Source organism: Gigantopelta aegis, chromosome 6 (assembly GCF_016097555.1).
Source record: "Gigantopelta aegis isolate Gae_Host chromosome 6, Gae_host_genome, whole genome shotgun sequence".
Lineage (NCBI taxonomy): Eukaryota > Metazoa > Mollusca > Gastropoda > Neomphalida > Peltospiridae > Gigantopelta > Gigantopelta aegis.
The window spans coordinates 51,710,626-51,731,969 of record NC_054704.1 but is presented as its reverse complement, the minus strand read 5'-3'; the positions used below and the strand labels follow the sequence as shown (position 1 = coordinate 51,731,969).

At 39.5% G+C, this 21,344-nt stretch overlaps 1 protein-coding gene and 1 long non-coding RNA gene across 8 annotated transcripts in view; one reads left to right on the top strand and one right to left on the bottom strand.

Annotated features, from left to right (window-relative positions):
- Nucleotides 1-21,344, bottom strand: part of LOC121376255 — a 135,495-nt gene that overhangs the window by 50,692 nt on the left and 63,459 nt on the right. The window contains exon 1 of one of the 7 annotated variants that reach the window (XM_041504081.1): nucleotides 3,589-4,440. The exons of 5 other annotated variants lie outside the window; for them this stretch is intronic. In XM_041504081.1, coding sequence (XP_041360015.1) covers nucleotides 3,589-3,860 — 272 coding nt within the window. In that variant the 5' untranslated portion in view covers nucleotides 3,861-4,440. Of the gene's footprint in view, nucleotides 1-3,588; nucleotides 4,441-21,344 lie in introns of those variants that run through there. One more of the 7 variants, XM_041504085.1, reaches the window with a different exon arrangement.
- On the top strand, nucleotides 6,585-10,601 carry LOC121376257. The gene is made up of 2 exons (XR_005958425.1): nucleotides 6,585-6,968; nucleotides 10,459-10,601. It is a non-coding gene; the product is annotated as an uncharacterized LOC121376257 (long non-coding RNA).

Genomic DNA, 21,344 nt, shown 5'->3' with positions numbered 1-21,344 from the left:
AGATAATAAATGGAAATGGTTTTAATGGTGCAGGTGCGTAGTGCAGGAATTGTAGCAGGGATGGGGGGAGAGGGTGGGTGATGTGTGTGCGTGTGTGTGTGTATGTGTGTGAGTTCTAGAGTGGGGGAGGTCTAGAGTGTGGCGTGCGAAGTTTATAGGAGGGTCGAGTCGTATGTCCACTGAAAAAAGTTTTCCCTTTCTTCAGTTAACCACCCAGGGTTTCTGCCAGAGGGTAAAACGGGTATGGCGCCATACCCAATTTTTTGTTTGTTTTAAAGTTAACTTTTTCACAAAATTAATTACTGTTATCATTACTGTATGATTTTCTTAACCCTAACCCTAAACGTGACCCATTTTCATTCTAGGGGAGGCCCCCCCCCCCCCTACTCCCCGTTGACTGTGGTTGCATTCAATTTCATAGCGTCATACCCAGAAATTTCTTTCTGGCAGAAACACTGCCACCCCCATACCATAGCATAGCCTCATGTTGCTATTGCACATGTGGCAGTATACCATTTACACAAACTGTTATCAGTTAAGTACTAAATTTAACAAGTAACTTCAAACCAGTGGGTTATTTAAATACTACAGAGGTCAGCCTACTTGTTATCATCAAAGAACTATTTCAAAAGGCATAACAGAATATTGCAGGGTGTTTTTTTTTTTGTTTTTTTTTATGAGGATCTATTTCCTAAACAGGACTACAATAAGTAGCGACACTACAGATGGTATGGTGCCAGAAATCTTGCTCAGGCTGAAAAGACAAGGAGGGTCCCTTTAAACGACGAAGTCTGGTTATGCATGGTCGTCAATTGAATAATAAATAGTACAACATGTGTAGATACTATAGGACGCAATATAGGGTTCAATTCCCCGCGACATGGGGTTTGGCGCACAGCATTATACATGGTTTTAATTGAATAGCGTGAGTCATAAACGCAACAAACTGCCGTTTGTGAACAGTTCTTGATATATACAAAAATAGAACATCATTATAATTCGTGAATTGTGCATATTTATCTAGAACGCCTAGCTGCCACAATACGTACATTAATGTGTGACCTTTTCCTAATTTTTAATTTTTTAATTTTATTATTATTATTATTTCTTTTTTGTTTTTTGTTTTACGTTCACTTATCCCTTATTCAAATAAGTGCTTATAAAATATTCATCAAAACTAAACGACAAGTTAAGGTATTAGTATTTATTGTTAATTTATGCCCTCGCTTTGAGATAAAGAATTTAAGTGTATTTTTATTACACGCTCATCTTTGGTGGGTTTTATTATGGTATGGCGTTGTCCGTTTCCGAGGCATATTTTCCTTATTAATTCATATAGGATCACCAAACCTTGCATGCAAATACAACTTCCGACGGTGGTGGTTGCGTACCATAACTAGGTCACCGCGACATACTTTTTACGTATTACTGCACATTAAAGAAAATCCTTGTCCAGGCCATATTTTCCGTATCAATTCATAGATAGGATCATCAAACCTGATAGTTAAACTTGGGATGGCGGTTTGTTGCGTACCAAAACTAGGTCACCACGACATACGTTTCACGCATTACTGCACATTAAAAAAAAAAATCCTTATCATGGCCATATTTTCCTTATTAATTCATAGATATGATCATCAAACCTTGCATGAAAGTACAACTTGGGGTGGTGGTGTGTTGTGTACTATAACTAGGTCACCCCGACCTACTTAAATGGAAGTTGTCTACTAACGGTGAATGCTCTATAAAATAAATACATTTTGTTTGTCGTTGTGAGAAGGGGTTGGACCAGACTCCCCTAGATCCCACCCGGATCTGCGCCTAAGCATAGCACACAGAGTGGCGGCAGCGGGTTTCCTCTCTCATTACCTGTGTGGTTCTTCACTATATGTCTGACGGCATATAAACGTAAATAAAATGTACTGAGTTTATTTCTTTTCTTTTTCATTTTCTTCCACTTGATTGTTTAAGCCTCATGGGGGCAGGACGTAGCACAGTGGTATAGAGCTTGCCTAATGCGCTGTCCGTCTAAGATCAATCCCCTTCGGTGACCCATTCGGCTATTTCTTGTTCCAGCAGTGCAGTTGCACCAAAGGCCGTGTTATGTGTTATCCTGTCTGTGGGGAGGGCGGGACGTAGCCCAGCGGGGTGGTGCATATAAAAGAACCCTTACTGCTAATCGAAAAGAGTAGCCCATGAAGTGGCGATAGCGGGTTTCCTCTCTCAAATTTTTTGTGGCAAACAACATGTTTGACGCCACATAACCGTACATAAAATATGTTGAGTGCGTCGTTAAATAAAACATTTCTTTCTTTCTGTCTGTGGGATGGTGAATATAAAGGATACCTTGTTACTGATGGGGAAAATGTAGTGGGTGTCGTCTCTAAGACTATATGTCAAAATTACCAAATGTTTGACATCCAATAGACGATGATTAATAAATCAATGTACTCCTGTGGTGTCGTCGAACAAAACAAACTTTAACTTTAAGCCTCGGGGTGTGTTCGCAATGGGCTGGATCCTTAAACTCGATGATGTATGTCTTACAACCTGTATAACCTGCCTTTGAGCAGCCAGCTAACTTGAAAGGTCTTTATTTAAAAAAAAAAAAAAATCCTGTATGGTTATGTAAATCAATCACGACAACCCTTCAACGTACATGAAAGTGTCATCCTGGCCCCGGCCTTGACATTACGCTGTCGCGACAGGCAGCGAGACATACACAGCGGATGTAACTATCTGCCACATGCTTATACCTGTACGTGTGGAAAGCACAACGTATACTGAACAATGTCAAATAAAAAATCATAACCAGGTCCATGCAGCTTCGTAGACATATCAATCCATTAACGTCTGGCAACACGTCCTTATTTTTAATTTCATCCCCATCAACACACCATTAGTTTTAAACATCTGTTAAAGTTAAATAACATAAACTGCATTAAATAAAGAAGTGAAAAACGTATTCTGTATTGGTCTGTTGGGCAGACAGACAGCCTCAGGTGAAATACGGGTTTTACCGGTTGAGTTAAAATTTCACATGTTTTTCTTTTAAACAGTTTTATGGTTAAACATAACTTGGTTATAAGCCTTAAAGGCATACAAAATACATCACATTAAAAATGAAAAGCGTAGTTCGTATAGGACAAACAAGAAACGAATCAAGGGCTATATAGGGATTTTTTTTGATAAGTTTTACTTGTTCAATGTTGGCAGTTAAAATTTAAAAAAAAAAAAAGTTTTAGGGTTAAATATAGCGTAGACTTTTATAAGCCATACAACATAAAATGATACATTACATTAAAAAAATTGAAGACTCCCTCCCACCCCCCACAATAAAACAAGATATTTCTTACAGGACACACAGACGAGAATGATAGTTTTGCCTAGTTTTGCGAAACCCATTTTGCGTTCTTGCATAAGTTAGGAAGTAGTTTATATGGTCAAGACGTGCTACGCAAAATAAAACAAACAAACAAACAAACAAACAAAACAAAACAAAACGAAATGGGGTACCTAAGAGATCTGCAATTCAAACAACAAAACAACTTTGGGGGGCAAAATACGGAACCCTTTCCCAAGTTTCACCTGTTGGGGGTTAGAATTCCACAACCACCGTCGTCCGGCATCTTATCCAGCATCTTGTCCGGCGACTTATCCGGTGTCTTGTCCGGCGACTTGTCCGTAGAAAACAACTTCCGTCGTCTGCAATCCGAACTGGACTTCTGCCGTCTGGTCGGCTCCTCGATTCTCACAGACTTCCTCGACCTGGCTTCAGAAGGAGGCGTCTGGCACGAAGGAGGCGTCTGCGATATGCTCGACACCTTTCCGGACATCACCACCTCACCACTGGTATCCATATTTAAATTTTTGTTTTGTTTTAGTTTCTCTTTCCCTCTCTTAAACACGTTGCTGTAAACAAATCGCCATGTATCCGTGAATCTACTTACAACTCCGTGATAAACCTTGAAGAATAAATTATCATTGCCACCTGCGTCGCAACAGCACACAGCACACCATTATATCGAGTCTGTCCATTAAACGAAATAAGATACTGTGCGTTGTGAGTGTATGTATGTAGCTGGGAAAAGCAGCCCAGTTGTTTCAAATCGCATGCCGTATATCCGTCTCTTCGTACAGGTGTATACCATATAATGCACAAGGTGAGTTGACTATCTATTTATGTTAGTCATCCGAGTTTTCCCCCCAGAGAAAGAAGACTCTACTACCTGTTGTCGTGACACAGTTCGACGAGGTCGGGCAGATCGGCTTAATCTTTCGAACATGGAATTATGACATGATCCCGTTAAGGGGAAAACGCAATGCGGCGCAGCGCCGTGTGGGCTGCGGTTGATACGTGCCTTGAGGTCAATGCTTAATGTATATACGTTCGCGCACGGTGCGTTCAACCAAATAGACCAGCCGTCAATAGAATATTCACACGTATGAGTAACATGTCGCTCAATGTTTCTGTATACCTGCACCATTCAATGAACCTATACACACACACATGCTTACAACCGGCTTCGATGTAGTGGTGAAGTGGTTAAAACCACCAGGACAAAAAGTCTAGTAGGTACTGGGTTCGCACCGCAATACCGGCTCCAATCCCGGTACAAGTTTACATCCATATCGAGTTTTAATGATTCAGTGGGTAGGGAAGCGAGACGTAGCCCAGTGGTAACGCGCTCGCCTAATACATGGTCGGTCTGGGATAGATCCACGTCTGTGGGCCCATTGGACCATTTCTCGTTCCAGCCAGTGCACCACGACTGATATATCAAAGACCGTGGTATGTGCTTTCCTGTCTATGGGATGGTTCATATAACAGATCAGTTGCTACTAATGAAAAAAAAAATGTAGCGGGTTTTCTCTCTAAGATTATATGTCAAAATTACCAAATGTTTGACATCCAATAGCCGACGATTAATAAATCAATGTGCTCTAGTGGTGTCGTTAAACAACAAGCTTTAACTCTCAGTAACCAGTAACAACTAAGCACTTAGACTAACCCACTGTTCTGGACAGATAGCCCTGACTAACGGCGCGTTTGCCCAGGACAGCGTGCTTGAACCTTAATTGAATATAAGCACAAAGATAAGTTTAAAATGAAATGCTAATCAGGCATGCACAGCGCGTCCTTTGGTAATAACCAGTTAAAGTAGCGTTATCTACCAGATTACTGAAATAACGCGCACGTCGTATTAACGATAACGGCAACGGCGATGACCAGTCTACTTTCCAAGGTCTTGGGTTGTTGGAATTCTACGCTGCTACAATTTAAAGCGCTGGGAATCGGTGACATTTTGTGATCGATCATCAGTCTTCATCCACACACACACAATGATATATTAATAATCGATAAGCGTACATTGTCGGGACGTTAAATCTGCTTGCTGCTTTTATGCCAGACACATTTGAAGGTTGGACCCTCCACCCTACTATATTAAAAATACTAAACCAAATAAAGATATAAGAAATAAAATGAAAATATATATATATATTTTTTTTTAATCTTTAAATTTAGTTGTGCAAATTGATTAAAAAGCCTTCATATTTCTAGCAATATTTTATTTCCACGTGTAAATATGTATTAAATAACACAACTGTGTGGTAATAATTAAATAAATATATTGCTGCAAATCTCTGGATAACTGTTAAGCGTATCATGTATATATTCATTAGTCAGTCGCGTGTTCAGGAAGGCGAGCGCCTGCGAACAATTTAACTGGTGCCACTGTGTTCTGTCACATTACGTTCATTTATTATTAAATTAAAAAAAAACAGTCTACTGATCGACCGAGTGTGCTCTCCCTCCTGAACATGCATCGGCCCTCAGGTCTGCGGAACTGGAAGGGAAGTAACTCTGCATTTCGATATGGATCATGTCGATATGGATCACGAAACATTTCTTTATTTGATAAAATTCGACCCTTCACAGAGACAATTTTGTTGGCAGGAGTGGAGCCATGTTTATTTTAGGGTGTAGAGGTGGGCAACAAGTGTGAGTTTACGGTAGAAATAAAGATAGTAACAATATTAACATGATTGGATGATGAGCTAAAACACTAGTTTATTGTCGCGAATGATAGGTGGCGGCGAGACTTGGAATTAAAAGAAACAATAATTCTTTGTGACTACATTTAAACTAGCAGCCCATTTGACAGGCAGTAGGTTTCTTCTCTCACACTTAAAGTCACAATTACCAGAGGGTTGGCACCTGCATATCTACATCACTGGCCGCAATGGCGTATTCAAAATTTTATATGGAGGGGGGGGGGGGGGGGGGGAGAGGCATCCACACTATCTATAGGTCGCGTTTTGGTGCGAAAGGCAAATATATAACCGAATGCTGGGGACAAAACACCCAGAGAGGTGTGATTAAGGTGTCGTGGGGGGACATGACCCGTATCTCCCCCATCCTGGCTACGCCAGTTATCTATTAACCCGTTAAACAAAGTGTACACGTAATTGTTTACCAAACATATCAGTCAGATCTAACATAGAAGACTGCACTGGCATAGGGAGCGGGTTGGGGGGGGGGGGGGGGGGACAAGTGTGCCCTCACCCCACTTTATAGCAGCAGCGATGGTTTTTCTATATTTATACATGTGTGTGTGTGTGTGTGTATATGTGTGTGCGTGTGTATGTGTGTGTGTCCCCCTTTTTTTGGCACCTTCCTACGCCCGTGGAAGGGTTGGGGGAGCCGGGGAGGAGGCTGTCATATAACGGAGCCAACCATCACCACTTTACACTATAGCTCCATGTATCATATTGACCGCAATATCCAGGCAGCACGAAACCAAGTTTACTGTCTGTGTTTGTTATTTAAGGAATCGTGCCAGTTTTGACCCCAAGAGGACAGCCGCATGGCGAATATATTCCAAGAAAATGACAAAAGGTTCAAAGATCATCCTAAGATTAACGAAAAATCCAATTACTGGACTGCTCTGGTATCCGCAGACGACGTAAGTTAACGCAAGCATCGCTGAGTCAATGGCTCTGGGCCAACCACTTGCCACGCCATCATTTATTTCGCACATCATTGTCGAAAACTCTATCTGCACTATTTTGAATATATATACAGCATAAAGGAGAAAAACAACTGTGGCACCATTTTGGAGTGAGGAACTCCACAATTCCCTTTATTTTTATTTTTTTTGTTTTGTTTATTTTTACTTCAATAATTCTGAAAAGGGAAGCAACTCTTAATTGAATCCACAAACAAGCGATACAATCCTTGCCTTTCTGACCTACATTCACAAATTAACCCAGCTGTCGTATAATAATTATGGACAATAATCTTCTCCTCTTGGAATTCCAGCAGCCAAATGTAACTTGTCTCTCATGCCAACATGACGTCGGCGTTTTAACACTTCGCACACGTCCGTGGGATCGAGTTTATAGGGATCACATGCAGTATGTGCTTGAACTATGTATAATATTCCTCAACATCTAGTCGAGTAACACAAGGTTGTAAATAATGCTTCTTGGTGAACAGTGTGAAGATATAAAATATTACCTCCCATGCAGTTACACGGAGCAGAACATTGGATACTTACACGGTTAGTTTAAAGAACATTTCTTTTCTTGGGGTTATGTAAGTGTATTTACTTTGAATAGCACTAAAGTACTAGTATAGAGGGGCAAAAAAGCTTTGGTCTAATATTAAACAAACGTAATGTAATTTAGTGGCCCTCATTTCAATCTCCGCCCACATCCCACACGACCACAACCCCCCCCCCCCCCCAAACAAAACAAACAACAAAACAAAGCATTTAGATTTTATCTTACGATAAGTACTCGCAATCTATAACAGTCTATAGTTATTACACGGTTCGTTTAACGAACATTTTTCTCTAGAGGTAGGTGGAGTGCGTTTACCTTTAATGACACTGTAAAATATACATATTAAAAAAAAAAAAAAAAAAAAAAAAAAAAAAAAAGAAAAAAAAAAAAGGAGAAATAAATAATAGAAATATTTGCTACAACAAATAAATAAATAAATAAATAAATAAAAGCCAGAACAGAAGAAAAAAAAAAAAAAAAAAAAAAAAATTAATACTCTGAATCGAAAATGCCAATAACAGACAGTACAGTCGTTTATACCAACTGATTTAGTGCAGTGACCCCCTGAAATTGAATGGTGACCTGGAAACCGCGGTTCGTCGCCCCTGAAATAGGCCACACGGTTCTGATTTTATCTTTCAAATAATCTCCAATAATAGCGTATAGTTATGACACTCTGTTAACAAGCGCGGTAACACCGAACAGTTTCCATCAGCCTATGACAGATTCTAGTATGCCCGCCAGCGGTGGCGCACCCCTGGGATTTCGCTGTGCAGTTGCAAACATGCAGGTATTTCGGATTCTCCTGTAACGCGGATGACTGATCAGCTAGTAATAAAATTATTACAGCAATATTAAGTGAACATCCTGTTTGGGAGTTGTATTTGCAGTTCAAAATATCGGAATGTCGGCTGTCGGAATGTCGATATAGATGATGATGATGATGGTGATGGTGATGATGATGATGATGTTGATTGCTGCTGCTGCTGATGATGATGATGAAGATGATGGTAGTGGTGATGATGATGATGATAATGATGGTGTGATGATGATGATAATAATGATAGTGATGATGATGGTGATGATGAGACGATGATAACGACATGGACGAGTTGTAGTAATCCTACAAATATTATGTATTTATATCGAAAATGAGGATGTTTTTGTTTTGTTTTTGTTTTTCTTCTTTTCGTTACTTCTTGTAATGATACCACAGGGAGATGTTTGCTGCCAGGATGAATCTCACAGTGACACGGAGGGATTCCTGGTCTCCATAAAGTTTTTCTTCTGTGTTTTTCGGTGTTGGCCAGTGAGCATCTTTGAGTTGGCTGTGTTGTTGGCAGTATTGTAGGATGTGTTCAACAGTTTCTGTGGCTTGTTCACAGTGACAGATTGGAGAGGGGACATGTTTAATCCTGGCAGGGTGGGACCGCAGTCTACAGTGTCCTGTGCGCAGTCTGAAGATTGTAACTTGTTCCCCTCGACTGACGTTGTTTATTTATTTTATTTTATTTTTTGGGGGGAGGGGGTGTTTTTGTTTTAGTAGAAAAATAAAAATAGGTTTGGAAAGGGAACAGATATATAGATAGGATAAGATAAGATATAATATATAGTTTGGATAGGTGGACAGACGGTGGTACTGGCGCATGGATAGGAAGAGAGACGGAGACAGAAATATAGAATATATATTATCTTATCACTCCTGGAATCTATACATTATTATTTAAGAAGACATTTAATCGGGACAAATAACTTACAGGAACGCCTCACGTGAAAACGACGTGTATATATACGTTTAAATTTACGGCTAGGTTAGCGAGCACAGCATCGCCTCGCTACAGGTGAGACAAACTGAATCCATCGGCTGTCGGTAAGACGATACGGCAGTTGAGGGTTTTGTAGTAAACACACGACTCTGCCAGTATTACGCAGCTTACGACTTTAAAACCTCCAATCCTGACCTCGGATAACACGGCGGGGCCACCGTGGAGCGATCGTCTGGCGGCGCCAGTGGCGTCAGACAGGGCGATCCGCTTCTCCGGCCACTCTTTCGTTTGTACCTATTAGCCTGTCAACAGCAAGGTGCGAAACGTAAAAACGCAAGCCACAGTCGACTAACCGACTTGTGTATTTATTTAATATTTTGCATAGGCCTGTAATTACATTATACCTGAACAGTGGTGGTGGTGGTGGTGGTGGTGTATTTGTTTTCATTTTTATTTTGTTTTGTTGTTGTTATTTTGGGGTATTTTTGTTGGCTTTTTCGTTTTGTTTTGTTTCCTTACTTGTGTGTTTGTTTGTGTTTGTGTGTGTGTGTGTGTGTGTGTGTGTGTGTGTTTATGTGTTTGTGGGACCGTAATGTTTTTCAATGAATAGCTATACAAATAAGCCAAACTTTAACATCCATTACCTGCCCATTTTAAATGTGTTCGCCCCTGCATATAAATGCAGACCTATTAACCTCTTTATAAAGGATGGTTGCCTACTCATATAGATTGTACCCATTTGTGTAGGCCGGTACTTATGCCCAGGACAGGCGTGCGCTACAGCAGCTTGCTCTGAATGTGCACGTTAAACAATTTTCCATTCCATTCCAGTGTAGGCCTTAGGCCATTTACGCATATGTTTATTTAGTCACCTATTGTTAATTGAAAAAAATAACATAATAAAATGTTACATTTTCTAATTATATGCAAAATTATCTCAACTTATTACCGTATGTATTAAATGCCACGTTCTGGGAAAGACTCCTCAACAACATTACTTTGAAAGCCAAAAATAAACTTCGTTTGCTAGGATTACTCGATCTTTTGCTAGAAAATGGAGTTTAAGGTTGAATTAAATTCACCCAGTCTCTTTGCAAATAGTGTTTTTTCTTTCTTTCATCAGTCTCTCTGGGAATAAAGTGCTTACTCAAACACTTGCTCGTCGGGGAAAACCTGGACATTTCGCAGTACTAATGCTCCGTGTACACAAAGCTTCCGAGAGTTACCAGCCACATGTAAATAAAAAAAATAAAAACCTTCAAAACTGTTCGTCTTTGTTGGTATAATTAATTGCTCTTTCGCAGTGGAACTGCAAGTTCTGTGGGGTGTGTTTGAAACAACTGGAAGTTTGTGGACAGAATTGAGAAAGAATAGAGACGAATGCTAGGAAAACGGAGTGTGTTTATTTGACAAACACGCAGAAAAAGATTTAGTAATACTGGCAAATGCGTATGTGTTTTAATGCAACAGATAAGAAAGACAGAATACAGATCATAATCGATTTTCGAAAGTTGTTTTTTAATACACCAATTGTGGTATTTTCTTAGCAGAAACCAGGTACAACACTTAATGTATATATTAGGTAATAGATGTAGATATGTCAGGTGTGTGTGTGTGTGTGTGTGTGTTTGTGTGTAAGGTGTGTTTGTGCGCGCGTGCGTACGTGCATGTGTATAATATGTATATATAGTGTGTATGTTCACGCGCATGTATGTTGTGAGTATGCATGGTGTTCAATTACGCGCGCTCTTCTGTACATATGATGTGCTGCACCAATAAAAAAAACGTCACTGTTTAGTGTTGTAAGTGTTAGCAGAAAGTCAAATATGCCTCAAAAAGCGCCCACGGCAATTCTCATTTCCTAAACAATGATAAATATATACACAGGTGAACTCTTTTAATACACTAGGTGTATGTAAAGAACAAGTGCTGTACAGGTGTTTGCTTAATGCCAAATATTTGCTACACAGCATCAAAGTCAATTCGAGTTTCCTAAAAACGAAGCTAAACTGAATAAAGTCAAATTACATTCTTCCTTATTGGAAAATATGGAATTCTTAACGCTAGCAGTAAAATGGATCGAACTGGGTCGAATGTTATTAACTCAGTTATTGAAAGGGGCCATCTATTATTGGAACAAATGACTGGAACAAATGACGAGAAATTATTATTTCTATCTGTCAAATATACACATAGCTAATACTTCGGTGACGTTAATATCAAAACGCTTTGTCTCAGTTTGATGAATTGGATTTTCAGTCTACAGCTTTTGACCGCAGACCACAAGATTACATATTCTGTCCTAACAACCCACCATCACCCGAAAATATTCAGAAAAAAGAAAGAAAATAAAACTAAAGAAATAACAGAACAAAAACAAAATGAAATGTAGAAGACGACGACGACGAAGAAGAAGATGAAGAAGAAGAAGATGATGATGATGAAGAAGAAGATCATGATGATGATGATGCTGATGATGATGAAGAAGATGATGGTGATGATGAAGAAGATGATGATGATGAAGAAGATGATGATGAAGAAGATCATGATGATGATGATGATGATGAAGAAGAAGATGATGAAGAAGAAGATGATGATGAAGAAGAAGATCATGATGATGATGATGATGATGATGAAGAAGATGATGATGATGAAGAAGAAGAAGATGATGATGATGATGATGATGATGAAGATGATGAAGAAGAAGAATTGGTACTATCGAGTTGTTGGTTGATTGAAGCATATTTTATTGCATATAGTATGTACATGTAAATACAAAAATTACTGGGTACAAGTTATGTCAGTTGTTCATATGAAAAGTCAAATTCTGTTAGGCTCTGGGGCCTGTTTCACTAAACATCGTGGGTCGAATTTACAAAGCCTGTTTTAGACTTACGCGCGTGTAACTACATACATTTACAATGCTTAAACACCAGCGTTTAAGAAAAACAGGCTCCGTAAGTTTACGCCTGTTACTAGCAGTTATACCGGACATACGTTTACACGTGTTTGGCATTGATTTCACAGAGAAAATTACATCATTACGGGAGATGGAGCATTTTAATGACCAAAGAAAATGAAATATGTGTACTTAAATCTATATGTGTTGTACTATGATAGTAATAAGAATTGTGGTTTAGTCGTAGATTTACGTTTACGTGCAAAACTAGACATACGATGTTTTGTGAAGTGGGGCCCTGGTATTTTTTAAATAATCCTTATAGTAAGACATTTTGTGGACAAAACTTTAAAAGAAAACAAAAAAGAAGAAAAGAAGGAGAGGGGAGAAACACAGTACAAGATGAACTAATACACACGAATAAGGGGGAGGGGGTTGGGGGCGAAAACCCGCTACTTACTCATTCCGAAAATACTACAAACTGCGATATCTATACCATCTTTTGAAGGCCCTCTGCAATCTAGATCTAAGGCAATATTACTATCTTTTTTCCCCCTTTTAAAAAAGTATCATCTTTTTTTTTCTCTCTCTCTTTTCTTTTTCTTCTTTTTTCTTTCATCCTCTTCACAGAAATACATTTTACAAAGATTAAATGGTCGGCACCTTACCGATTTGTTCGGGTCCCTAGACATGTTGCGGAACATACCCTTGGCGCTAGAACACACGGGGATCAAAGTGTTCAGTAATTCGTGGCGCGACTAGTACATGCAGTAAACGTCTGACTTATCTAAGTGATGCTGTGTAAGATCGCAGAGGCTGACCACTCGTCTCTTCATTCCCCAGCAATCTTGTCGGTTCTACCTCCACGCCGCCATAACTCAACTCAATAACTCGCAAGCTCGCTACAAACTCGGATAGTTTATACAGTCAAATCTTCGGCAGACTTTTCGTCTGCTACATAGCAGAGCCCTGTTCCACTAAGCGATCTTAGCGCTAAGATCACCTTAAATGCAGAAGACAGTTATGCACTTAAAGTGATCTTAGCGCTAATATCGCTTCATGGAACGGAGCTCAGGAGCCAATAACAAATCAGTAATGGTTGATAGAAAGGTGCAGTCAAATATTGAAACAAAATAAGAAGAGATTATTATGTTCGAAAGAAAAGAAAGAAAGAAAGAAAGACAAAAAGACCCCACCCCCTAAAAACCCCAACAAACCAACCAACCAAACAAAAAACCCCACCCCAACCTAAGTACAAGCAATCAAATCCACACTGTATATTTTATATTTATTTGGTAAGTGCTGCCTTATCTGTAAAACAATAAGTACTACAGCTAATCGGAAAGAAACCCGTGTTTTTGGGACGTAAACCAAGAGCGTGTACAGAAATTTTAGATTGTGGGGACCGAGGTTTATAGGAGGGCGGTCGAGTGATTCTCCCCCGGAACATATATATTAAGAAAAAGAAAATTTGCTTGAGCAGGAAGAGGTTTCTATGACCCCCCCCCCCCCCCCCCCCCCCCCCCCCCCCCCCCCCCCCCCCCCCCCCCCCGCATAAGCGCCTATAAACTTGGTACTGGGTTTGCATTCCAATACTTGCATTGTATGCATTCCAGACCTAGTGCAACTTTAAGAACGCGTGTTGAGTTTTCAGGAACGGATGCAGGATTGTTCTAGGGAATAGGGCCGAGATCAGCCAGACCGAGTAGAAAAACGTCCACCAGACTGGTTTATGCGCTTCACAGAAAAAAAAACCCCCAAAATGGCCACGTTGGAAACCTGTCAAATAGTTCGCTAATGTTGGCGAAACGTTTACTGGCTGAACTGGGGCCAGATGTAGCTTAAAACATGGGACTGTACATGTTCAATGTTTTGAAGTACACTGACATTCATTCTTTATTTTTTGTGCAATAAAATATTTTCAATCAATTAACATGCTATATGAAAATATATCCGAAAAACAAGCAGGCGACAAACATATTACATTCTTTTGACTGAAAAAATACCCAGAACCCTTCCCCCTCGAAAAACAATAAAAACCGTAAATGAATTATAAACATTAAACATTGGATTTTAGGGACACCGTTCGGAGATCCAACACAGGAGGAGTGAACCCCTGATACACTCCATCCACCCACCCACACTGGATTTGTGCCTGTCTTCAACTCATATCTCTTTAGTAAAACTCCTTGTACGATGTTCTCTAAGCATTCTTGGTGTTTCAAGATTCCCTAAGATCCTTGACAATAATCGCAGATCTCTATCTTATAAGTAATTGTAGGCTTCGTTTCAGAAAACTGATTCACCTGAAGCATCTTAACCACACTGCTGAGCCTCGTTTGTCCTTAAGCAAGTCTTTGAAGTAACGTCTTTACTCTAGAGTATACTCTCGGCTACTTGGGCAGCACCAGCGAGGCTACTTGAGCAACCAAGACTCTGCACCACTTTGCTAACAGTATATTCCATTTCTATCTTATATTTTGAAGATGTATGTGGATTGTAAGTTCGTAATAAAATAAATAACGCCAACCATGACATGACTATATTGATATGGAGATAATTTTAACCCCCCCCCCCAAAAAAAAAAAAAAAACCCCAACCAACATGTTGTGACGTCATAAACATGGCGTACGAATGTTAACTGTCGACGATGCACCTGTTTAAATATTTATGTATGTATGTATGTATGTATGTATGTATGTATGTATGTATGTATGCATTTATTTATTTATTTATTTATTTATTTATTAATTAATTTATTTATTTGGTGTTAAATATTGACTTGAATGCAAACACGATTGTCTTGATTCACGTTTTTGCAAAACATACATGTATATTAAGCTTTATAAAAAGTAGCCATGTCTACTTCCATAATGTTGAATATTATAATGCCTCTCCGCCTCTACATATGTCGTTTGGAGGAGCCTTTACTGATGGCCAAATTTGTGTCCTAGTTAGATGTGCTGCAACTTAGTTTTGATATGGTATGAATGAATGAATGAATGAATGAATGAATGAATGAATGAATGAATAAATCAATCAATCAATCAATGTTTAACGACACCCCAACACAAACATACACATCGGCTGTTGGGTGTCGTATTTTGATATGGTATGCCTACTATGTATTAAAATAGAAAGACAGACAGACAGATAGAGAGGCAGGTGGTCAGACAAGAAGGCAAGTAGGCAAGAAGATTGACGATTTTACAGACATACAAAAAGAGCCGTAACCTCGCATACTCAGAGGTACTTATGGCAGGCTAGCCCGAGTACTCTGACCGTAAGAAAGCAAGACGGACATTAGGACAGTTATGGCGCTCTCATTGTCCTAATGTCCACCTTGCTCTCTTACGATCTGAGTACTCGGGCTAATGGCGGGCCACTAGTGGCTGGTATACCACATGATCATCCGGAAATTAAAATGTAATGAACACACCCGAAAACTCCCGAATAGACAAAATGCGTGACATCACGCACATATACAGACGTTGCTATTAACACGGTCATTGCGAAAAAAAGGAGAAAAAAACCCAAACCCTTGGTGTTTCTACAAACTTTCTATCATCTATTGACACAGGCAATTATTGCCCGCGGAGCCCAAGCACAACTGCACGGCATTATGCATCAGTTCATAAAGCTTCCTGACATGTTGTTCTGGGAAGCAACATAACACTGCGCATTAAACAAACAACAAGTATGCACAGTTGTCTACCGAGGATTAAGATTAGACATGCGCAATAGATAGTTTGCATTCAGAACAAACAAAGGCAAATTGCGGAGACACTGTAATGTCTTTCGAGATGTCTGATTAAAAACACCCATGCTCGTTGAGATTTCATTATTTGAAGAAGAAGAAGAAGAAGAAGAAGAAGAGTAGTAGTAGTAGTAGTAGTAGTAGTAGTAGTAGTAGTAGTAGTAGTAGTAGTAGTAGTAGTAGTAGTAGTAGTAGTAGTAGGAAGTAGAAGAAGAAGTAGCAGTAGAAGAAGAAGATGAAGTAGAAGAAGATGAGAAGAAGAAGAAGTCAGTAGTAGTAGTAGTAGAAGAAGAAGAAACAATGAAGTAGAAGAAGTATAGAAGAAGAAGAAGATGAAGAAGAAGAAGATGAGAAGAAGTAGTAGTAGAAGAAGAAGAAGAAGATGAAGTAGAAGAAGTAGTAGAAGAAAAAGAAGAAGATGAAGTAGAAGAAGATGAAGAAGAAGAAGAAGAAGTAGTAGTAGTAGTAGTAGAAGAAGAAGAAGAAGAAGATGAACCCAAAACAAGAAAGAATGTAGGAAAGAATAGCCAGATACAAAATTCCACAGAACATTTTGATTAATTTTAAATAGTTACAGACAAAATATACCTATAAATAAATGGTTAGTAACATCGACACCCTTCCCTCCTACCCCATCTCAAGTAGATCCATTAAATTACTCACTGCACCAACCACCAAATGCCTAACGCTGTAACCAGTGCACCACGACTATTACTTGAAATATCAAAGGATGTAGTAGAAAGTGTCCTGACTATGAAGCAGTGTATACAACAATTGTAGATGTTAATGGGAAGGTGTTGTCATGTCCTCTCCCTCCATTTCTCTCTCTCTCTCTCTCTCTCTCTATGTCCGTCCGTCTCTCTCTCTCTCCGTCTCTCCGTCTCTCTCTCTCTCTCTCTCTCTCTCTCTCTCTCTCTCTCTCTCTCTCTCTCTCATTTTCTTATTTTAACCATCAATGTTCCCTAAGTATGTGTGTCAGTGTCTATGACCATGGAATGTCTCTACTGAGAATTTTGGTCAAGAGTCCATTGAAAAGATACACTTGCCGGACTTGTTCACGTCCACTTGTGCATGTTTCAGTCAGTGGTCTGGTCAAGGACCCATTGACCCGTTTACCACGGGGTTCTAGGCTTGAAACGCCAGTGTTGTGCTTCCACTGATTACATTAGCAAAAAATCTCGTATACCTGTCAAAGTCAATTGCATGCCACTACAATCAACATTCAACATAAAAACATATCTGGAAACCGACGTTTAAACTCCTCTATACAACGCGGGCTGGAGGTGGCTCGATGGTAGACCGCAAGAGTCGTTGAAATGATCGCCTTAAATGGTATGCGATTGCGATTTTATTCCTGACCTAACCAGTAACCCACATCTCCTACAGTAAAGACCGCCTAGACTCAAATATTTAATGATGTCATATGCATGACGTATGGTGATAAATAGCGTGTATTAGATGTGAATAAGCAAAATATTTGTTATTGGCGAACTCCAAAATGATTGTTGTAAAGGTATTTAGCGTCAAGCGTTTCGTTGTATTAGGGCGGGAATCTTTATTTACGGTGTGGTAGTCTACTATTCCGTGACTTCGCTTTTGAGTAATCTCTGACTGAGAGAGCGATCATAACCGTCCAAATGTCCGTCTAGCTCTCGAAAGGCAGAGTACTCGGGCTATGTTCCCATAAACGATTGGTTTGTTCTGCGTCGATCTGCGTTGTCTGCCGATTGTATGGGAACCGGGAAACACGATTTTTTTGTTTAGTTAACTAAACGTCAAAGGAAGGACACACATCATTACACACGTCTACGGTATGTGCCCCGCAGCTTGTTGTTACTTCTTCAAAATCAGATATGTTATAATTTTTTAAAAACTTGAGTGGATTTTTCTGACTCGTAAGGAATCCAGCATTATGTTTTGCATTATAGAAATTCCTCCATAAATTTGGAGCACTCAGCAAGACTGGTTAAAAAAAAGAAACCAAACTCAACCAAACTATAACAGAGTTGAAAACAATCTTAAGGTAGCTATCAAAAATACACCTGAATGACAGACCAGAAAGCCCTTAAAAATTAAACGAGGGTACAACCCCTGATAAAACCTTTACTTACTCACTCACTCTCTCTCTATCTCTCTCTCTCTCTCTCTCTCTCTCTCACACACACACACACATATCAATAATCATCTATGAATTTGAACATTCCATTGTGGTTCTCTTATAAAATTTATTATGCATTCAATATTGTCTATCAAGTCTTCCGATACACGTTTATCTATTGCACCGTCTGCAGTTTGTTTTCAATGTTCTGCACGACCAGCTATGCATCAACCCACAAACTTGTCCAACCACTCAATCATCATACCAGTATGTGGTAGTTAAATAATGTTCAAAACCGGATAAACGAGAATGTGCACTAAGGGCAAATCCACCTTTACGAAAAGGATTCGTAGAAAATCAATAAAAACAGGCCACTGACGACCTAAGGGAAATAAATCTATATTTATTAGGCAATATAATTTTAATTTATTTTTACCTGCATAATATACATTTGTTCAGTGCATTTATAAAATCTTCTCTTTTTTTTATTAAAAGTTAAATGACACCACTAGAGCACATTGATTTATTAATCATCGGCTACTGGATGTCAAACATTTGGTAATAATGACAGATAGGTTTAAAGAGAGGAAACCCGCTACGTTTTTCGATTAGTAACAAGGAATCTTTTATATGCACCATCCCAGACAAGATAGCACATACCACGGTCTTTGATATACCAGTTGTGGTGTACTGGTTGGACGAGAAATAGTCCAAATGGGTCCTCCTACGGGGATCGATCCTACACAATTAGCGTATCAGGTGAGCACTTTACTACTGGGCTCTGTCCCGCCCCCTAAGAGTTATCTAAGCACGGAATTCATTCATTCATTCAATCCATCTTATTTTCGTGCTTATATCCAATAAAGGTTCAAGCACGCTGTCCTGTGCACACACATCTGCTATCTGGGCTGTCTGTCCAGGACGGTGGGATGGTTGTTAGTGATTAGTGAGAGAGAAGAAGGTGTAGTGATCTTACACCTACCCACTGTGGCGTTAAAACTCATTCTGGGTGGGAGCCGGTAGCGGGGTGCGAACCCAGTACCTACCAGCCTTATGTCCGATGGCTTAACGAGGCCGGTAGCACGGTATTAAGTTCATCAAGCATCGCCATCATGATCTGACAACCATATCATTATATTATTTGACACGTGTCATAGCTAGACGCAAGGTCATCTTCGGAATGTTAAGAACTTTTCAACAGTCGGTGTTTGTGACTACTGGGGGAATGATATACGCCAAGCGAGCTCTGCTAAATATACAGCCCATTCTTCTACATTAGTAGCTGCATGAAACTGAAGTACCTGTGGCAGTTTGGCCAGGAACCGGGCACTTGGCACCGTTTGAACAATTCTATCATCAACACGTGCTACACCACTTGTTTGTAATGCAATGCACAGCTTACACATGGTTGTAGAGAATAGTCTTTTAAAAAATAAATAAATATATATATATATATAGCCGTTTGTAGAGTGGCATTAAGAGCTTTCTTAAAATATAAAAGTTTTGTTCCAGTTACCACACGAATGGGTGTGCGTGATTGTGTGTGTGTGTGTGTGTGTCTGCGTGCGTGCGTGCATGCGTGTGTGTGTGTGTGTGTGTGTGTGTGTGTGTCTGTCTGGAGGGAGGACGGTCTCGAGTAAGTTTCTGGTCAGCGTGGGCGTCAATTTTAACCTTGCTTGTCGATATATTTTTTTTTGGCAAATGTTATGCCCAGATACACAGTTGTCATAATATCCATATTTCAACCTACGTCATAGTTCTCTCGCCCTCTGGGTTTTTTTTTTTTTTTTTTTTTAATACCCCTTCTTCTCTTCTCTCCAATAACAGCACATACAAAATAATATAAAATATTTTGCCTTTATTGGCATAAACAAAAAAGAAATTATATAATCACCTGGAAAACAAAACAAAACCAAAACAAATAACATTCGGTGCTTTGAAATAAAAGCTGAACTTCTATACACTGCTAGTTGTCATACTTATTAGAAAGTCAATGTAGATGCTGGGTAGCGTACAGTCAACCAGAAACTGCGATATTATAAATACTACACGACGGCTGAACCCCCGTTCGTGTGACTGACTGTACGACGTTGTGGTCGCAAATGGCTTGGGCTTACTTTCATTTCTAAAGGCTACCCATGGACGCTGTTTTTTGACCCTTCATGGATTCGTCCACCGATGGAGTTCAGAAGGTTAATACGGAGTGTGATCGTGTGTAATCGCATTCTGCAGCATTTTCCTAACTAAACACTTCAGGAAAATTGGGAAAAAAAGAAAAGAAAACTGATTCTGTCGAGTCGATTAACCTTCGATGACCCAGGCGGAAATTGCAATCATCCACAACACCACACTGAATAGGAAACGGAAATAGCGGCACCCCTGGCCCCAAAGAGACACATAATCACCACGACATCTCTCCGGCAGGCAGATATATAAGCGATGTAAAGTAAAGGATGGTATACAAACCAAATAGCTATGGACAGATTCTTCCTAAAGTAAAAGTAAAGTTTGTTTTATTTAACGACGCCACTAGAGACCATTGATTTTTAATCTTATCATCGGCTATTAGACGTTAAACATATGGTCATTCTGACACTGTTGGGTTTTTTTTAGAGGAAACCCGCTGTCGCCACAAAGGCTACTCTTTTACGACAGGCAGCAAGGGATCTTTTATTTGTGATCCTTCCTAACTGATATTCCCCCGCCACAATCCCCACCCTCCAAAATTAAAAATAAATAAATAAAAGAATAAAAATAAAAATAAAAACAGAAACAAACAGCCAACCAGACAGTTACACCTAAACTTCTGCAAATTGACGTTTAACTTCTTTTTTTTTCTTTTTTTTTCTTTTTTTATTGTCCCCAGAAACATAAGCAAGGTCAAGGTTTACCTTACTCTAGTGACATAATAAGGATAACTCATTATACATGTGGAAAAGCATGAATGCAACTGAGGTTTTGCATTTGTAACTGGATAATCAATAGCAGGTCCTAAAAATGAAGCCTAAGGTAGAGACAAGTATTATGCTAGGCTTAGACTGTCAAAAGTCACGACAAAGTTGTCCATCTTGACGGTTGCGTTGTAATTTCCTCCAACTCACGACTTACGATGAGTCCGCTAAGACTAACAACTGATGGGCTATACAACGAGAATCGAGTTGTAACAGCGCTCAGAAATAGCAACTAGACAATGGTAGAAATCGTGAAAGATGAAAGTTGGCCAACTTTGTCATGGCAGTTGGTAGTGTGATACTA